Source organism: Mercenaria mercenaria, chromosome 15 (genome assembly GCF_021730395.1).
Source record: "Mercenaria mercenaria strain notata chromosome 15, MADL_Memer_1, whole genome shotgun sequence".
Classification (NCBI taxonomy): Eukaryota; Metazoa; Mollusca; class Bivalvia; order Venerida; family Veneridae; genus Mercenaria; species Mercenaria mercenaria.
The window spans coordinates 27,575,240-27,581,315 of NC_069375.1; the positions used below are offsets into that span (position 1 = coordinate 27,575,240).

Consider the following 6,076-nt stretch of genomic DNA (forward strand, 5'->3'; position numbering starts at 1 on the left):
AGAATGTTGCAAGTCATCATGAGCGTGAGCTTAGCATTCTGTCTGCTTTCCTGCAGTGGCTGTGTTTTTAAGCTCTGGTACTGCTAGTAATCCCGTATTCGCTCTACGCGGAACAATTTTCAGTTATTGGCTACATAACATAGTGTGGGGGTCCCAGGCTGATGATGCATGCTCTCATATGGTCTAGCCTTGGGCCTTGATGTCTTATGGTCAGCTGGTCAGATTGCTTCTGAAAAAAAGGCTAGGCTGTTGTTTGCTTTCTTCATTGTTATGTTGACCAGCATGTAGCTACTTAAGAGATAATTAGCAGTGGTTATTCATACATTTTAAAATGGAATCAAGAGTATTAGAACACGGCCTACTATAACAGATAAGATAGTAAGGAGAGATTTTGAGTGGATAAACAGACGGTTTGCCAGCCGTATAGATCAAACAGCGAGGAAAATAAGATTCGATTACCGAACTATTTGCACGCAATTTAAACAAGCGATCGACCAGGAGAATGTTGGCTGAACAATCTATCTCAAAGCAACAGTCAGGACAAAATCTAGCAAGTTTCGTTCTGCAGATGTAGTTCGAAAGAAGAGACCAAAGAAGATATCTTTCATCTTCAGTTTCTTCAAGATTTGTTCTGAACTATTAAGTGACATTATCTAGCAATAGGAAAGGATACTTCTGGACATCACATGCAAACTTCTGTCACCAAGAAGAGTTAGGAGCATACAATCATATTCGCCAGCGGACATACTCAAACATCACTCAACGAAACTGATCATAGAACCAGCGTGGAGTTAGCAGTAGATCAGTAACAGCAGTAACATCAATATAACTGCTGTTGCAACAAAACGTTATAAATATCAGCAATATCAGTAATACTGATGACACTGCCATTTCTACTATGCTTGTGGGCAATTATTGTAGCGAAAAGCAAGATGCAGCTACTTTAGGACCAAGTGAAATACCATAAAGTGTTTAACAATTGTCCACTTCTACGGTAGGCCTTTAGGAATCTGATTCATGTTGTTTGTCGGAAAAGTTTGGCAGATAGCGGAGGACATCTTACCCCAAAAGAGAGAGTTTCTAGAACTAGAGTGTCTGGAACATATATTTTCTATCAACCAGCTTACCAGAGAGGCATGAGTGAGCAAACAGACTTGGAAGTGTTCTGTCTGGAACTTGCGAATACCTACGGCTCCATTTCTCCTCACATGATGATAGAGATTGCACTCGACTATAACCACATACCTAATAACGTAAAGAACCTACTGTGACTTGCAATTGAGTTTCAACACCAAACAAGGATACTAAATCACGTTATTAACAAATGAACGAGTATTGCAGTGGCAATGCAGAACTCCCCTACCGGTATGAAACTTTGTTAGTGTTCATCCCTTGTGGTTGTTGGCAACAGTGTTAAAACTTAAACTGCTTCAACATAAAAGTCAACGTTGTTTCGTCCCGTAGCCCTGTAGATTGGTAAGGGCGACAATGCGATAACAAGATGCGAAGAGGCGAAGATACGATGCGATGTGACGTCATAATACAATCCGATTACACTTTTTGCATCGTGCTATCTCGTTTTCTTATCGTATTATCGCAATATCGCATCTCGATCTAGCGGTGAAATCATGACGCGTGAAATAGTACTATGCGAATACAAGAAGCGAAAGCTCAACATTCACATTGCAATATCGCACTTTCGTAATTTCGCCCTAGATTCAAAGGAACGATATTTGGATAATACCTGATATTCGCGAGCATAGCAAAAGAACAGAAGTCCACCAACATTTATATGAATAGAATATAAACAAGAAGAATGCATCCGATTTAGCTCCAAGGAAACAGCCAGAGCTGTAGCTAATTTACAATTATGCTGAAATAGCTCCACAATACTAGAATGACAAAAGATAAAAAAGGGCGAAACTCTCAATAAAGATCCAGATTCCTTCTGATGATGTTAGTAGCTCTGTAGCATTGCAGAAAGTAGTAAAACATAAAACTCAGATTTATGTTTAATCTTTTAATAAAGGCTCATTGATCCACCAATCAATCATTGCATGCATATATCATAATATATTATTGTTCTGTTCTGGTTCAAACCATGAGACCGCCGCCCTTCACACCGTAACCGACTTCAGCACCACCAGTACACATAATTTCTTCTCCCGTCGTAAAGGTAGCATCCACGGCAAGATACAGGCATGTCAACCCGATTTCACGAGGTCGAGCAAACCGGTTCATGTTCTGGAATTACAAAACGAATTAGAATTTCCATGCATCCAATAGTAAACAATGCGGACATGTTATTCTATATGCCATATTTTTTTCTGAGGAAAATTGCAGCAGCATTTTTGGTTTTGAAAATAACATAAATATCAAGTGTTATAATTGGAAAGGAGCATTTAATTAAATGCATTTTAAATTGATTGCATAAAGCATGTACAGAGAAGCTAACTTGCAAGGCTTGAATGATATCTAGATGTAATTAAGAATCTACTGGATACACTGAAAGTTTGTTGATTTTGGTGTTTTGTAATCAATACTTCATACAATCTGAGCTAAATGACAGTGTTTATGTTGGTCTTTTTGTTGCTCAACATGTAGCTGAACACAAATATAGTTTCCATTTATTCGCGTACATGTATATACACGTTATCCATGTCTTGGAATGAAACACTTCTTATTATCCACTTTTCTATCGGCTATGAACTCACTATCTCTAATTCCAAATGCAATCATGGCATTAACACCACTTTGCAACATATGAAGTCCTTCCTTTTTTTTCTAATTATGTCAATGCTTTTTTAATTAGACAACAAGATTTGCAATATTACATTACATGATATATATGCCACACCTTTTAGCCTTCAACAATATTTGCTGATGAAATGATTAAACTTTTGAATATTAAACTTTAGTTTATTAGAATAATACATAGAGCTTTTCGTAGGTATAACCACGATTGGACGGTTAACTCATCCTACTTTGCTCTACTCGATAGCCTTTGAAAAATTTGTTCTGTTTCTGTAATCGAAAACTTACATTACACTTGGCAAGCAAGTCCCTCTCTTCCACAGACATAAGTGCTCTAACCAATCTTGTATCTACAGGTCCGGGAGCAATTCTGTGAAAATATGTTCAAGCCTCATGTGATGAAATGTTACGGAGACATAGCATGCAAAATGTCTGATACGGGGTTTTAAAGAAAGGCATTTTCAGCGTCGTTGAAACTCGATATATCGAATTCCAAGGATTTGAACATTTTACTTCGAGATAACCGAAATTCGACATAAAATGATATTTCGTGCAAGTGTTTTCCTGACGGGACTTGAAAATATCTTTGATATAGCTGGAATTTTGTGATACGCGAGTTCGAGATAAGGAGTTTCAACTGTATAATGCCGTTAGTTAAATGTTTCTGATTCCGTATTAACAAAATTATTATCATGACTAAATTGTTTATTCGAAAATGATTTTCAGCATTATAACATACCTTTTGATTTAAATCTACTTAACGTAGTGGATCCGTAGTGACATTCGGCAAGTTCCGTGCGATTTCATATTCTTGTCTGTTATTTCGGTATTTTTCGGCCGTAAATTATATAGCTCCCACGAGCAAAGATTTCTGTGCAAACCGGAAAATACCAAAATCGCATTCGCAGATAACGTAATCGAACGGAATTTATCGATTTTCATTTCGGGTCCACAGCCTTAACATCATGGTCAAACTTACGAGTTAACTCTGACACCATATTTTGCTTCGTCAATGGCCAAAGCTCTTGTTAATGATGATACACCTCCCTGAAAGTAAAACCAGCAAATAAAATATTTAGAACAATTTAAGGTACAAACATGTAAGTTACTACTATGTCTAGCTGATCCTGTGCCAACATTAAACCTTTACCGCCAAAATTGTATTACTAATTCTTCAAAAGTGTTTTAAGATAAAATTTATCTCTGGAAACTCCATTTTCTGTTAAGGTATCCGCTCCACAAATAGACAACACTTCGATGCTTGGTGACCTCATGTTTTTTTTTTTGGGTATCATTTCAAAGAGTTGTGTCAGCTGAACAAGCATTGGTTAGTAAGATGACCATAATAATATGCACAAATCAATATTGTCATGTTTTTTGACTGCGAAATGATAAATCTTACTCTGTAATAACTGGATTTTCGATCTGATTAATCGACACAGACGTATTGATCAATTCCCAACATTAATACATACCTTGCAAGCACAGTAGGTTGAGGAGTTTTTAAAGGCTGCTGATGCTGCATTACTCGAGATGTTCACTATACATCCCTTTGATTCTCTAAGGTGTGGAAGTGCATACTGTAATTTAAGCATATTAAATATGATGCCATAATGAATGACTTCTTAGAGGAACAGAGTTTTGGAATTTGGTTGAAAGAATATACCACAGTCTATTCAAACTTTATTTTAGAAACAGACTGTTAATACTATCATTTTTTATTGGATATTGCATAGTTAAAACTGATATGAAAGAATAACTCTTACGGTTAAAGTTACTTACAGGTTCGTTTAAAGTAAATGTCGAAAACGTTCTTCTGATCCTTATATTTCTCACAGTAATTTGATAAAAGATTAATATTAAGAAACATTTTTCTCTTGATCACAAATAAATTGCATATAACATTGATTTTAAATTTATGTCGAAAAAACGATGAAATGTACTTACCTTGCTCGCAGTAAAATTGCTTACAAGATTTATTTCAAGTAAATCTCGGAAACCTTGAACTGATATATCATCTACCGCCATTGCCCCAGCTGTACTTACCTTGCTCGCAGTAAAGTTGCTTACAAGATTTATTTCAAGTAAATCTCGGAAACCTTGAACTGATATATCATCTACCGCCATTGCCCCAGCTGTACTTACCTTGCTCGCAGTAAAATTGCTTACAAGATTTATTTCAAGTAAATCTCGGAAACCTTGAACTGATATATCATCTACCGCCATTGCCCCAGCTGTACTTACCTTGCTCGCAGTAAAGTTGCTTACAAGATTAATTTCAAGTAAATCTCGTAAACCTTGAACTGATATATCATCTACCGCCATTGCCCCAGCTGTACTTACCTTGCTCGCAGTAAAATTGCTTACAAGATTAATTTCAAGTAAATCTCGGAAACCTTGAACTGATATATCATCTACCGCCATTGCCCCAGCTGTACTTACCTTGCTCGCAGTAAAGTTGCTTACAAGATTAATTTCAAGTAAATCTCGGAAACCTTGAACTGATATATCATCAATTGTCATTGCCCCAGGATCTGCAAGTAGCATAATAACATAAAATTCAAGTTATTTAATTAAGTTATATTATTAATTCCAACACAGGATATGATGTTTGTATGTTGCAAGAACGCATTCCTATATACTAAGTATTTGGAATAAAATATAATAAGAAAAGGTTTGGAAAAAGTGATTCACTTACGTGATCCAACATTATTTACAAGGCAGTCTATTTTGCCGCAACGTTTCACAGTTTCTTCAATTGATTTCTGTGTGGAGAACAAAGAAGTAGTGTGTAATAGTGATAGATCAATTCATCTTTTAATAGCATCGACGAATGCTAAATTGAATGATCTATAGCGTTTATTGAAATATACATGTTCTCATTCGTTTACTTATTCATTACGTAAAAAATATATAGATTGTTTAAAATATAAATAACGGAACTGTGTAAAAGGTGAGCTGCTGTATTTAACCATTTGATTTACAGAATGTTTTCAAATAAATACCTCAATTATATCCTTGCGATTTTGTCACTTATTTTATTTCTATGTATTTCTTAGATAATAATTTGAGATGTTGTTTTACCAAAGTACTTTTTCAGCTGAGAAGAACACAAAGACGGATTATAATTAAAGTTCAAATACATGTACAAATATCTTTTTTCACTCAGGTCAAGGTATTGACAACATATGGCAAATAATTGTTAACAAATTTCAAGGCTCATAATGTGAAAAGGCTTTTCAACACAACCTCATACCAATAAAATAGAAAAAAAAAAAAAACAGACACGGGAGAGTACCGAAAAAACACATTCCATTCCTAA

The 6,076-nt window shown here is 35.6% G+C and overlaps 1 protein-coding gene across 1 annotated transcript; it reads right to left on the reverse strand.

The window, feature by feature from the left end:
* Nucleotides 1-1,916: 1,916 nt before the first annotated feature.
* LOC123551292 (17-beta-hydroxysteroid dehydrogenase 14-like) lies at nt 1,917-5,539 on the reverse strand. Its single transcript, XM_045340162.2, has 6 exons — nt 5,453-5,539; nt 5,197-5,288; nt 4,230-4,334; nt 3,734-3,801; nt 3,043-3,124; nt 1,917-2,244 (listed from the first exon to the last, which is right to left on the reverse strand). Exons 2-6 carry the CDS (start codon nt 5,275-5,277, stop codon nt 2,095-2,097), a joined length of 486 nt encoding a protein of 161 aa, XP_045196097.2. The 5' UTR covers nt 5,278-5,288; nt 5,453-5,539; the 3' UTR covers nt 1,917-2,094.
* Nucleotides 5,540-6,076: the final 537 nt, after the last annotated feature.

What these genes read in the sequence shown, in the direction of transcription:
- LOC123551292 (XM_045340162.2), bottom strand. Translation starts at nt 5,277, where the DNA reads ATGACAATTGATGATATATCAGTTCAAGGTTTCCGAGATTTACTTGAA. An exon ending in TATGGTGTCAGAGTTAACTC is followed by an intron (nt 3,125 to 3,733) that starts GTAAGTTTGACC and finishes ATATTTTCACAG; the next exon opens with AATTGCTCCCGGACCTGTAG. An exon ending in ACTTGCTTGCCAAGTGTAAT is followed by an intron (nt 2,245 to 3,042) that starts GTAAGTTTTCGA and finishes TTGTAATTCCAG; the next exon opens with AACATGAACCGGTTTGCTCG.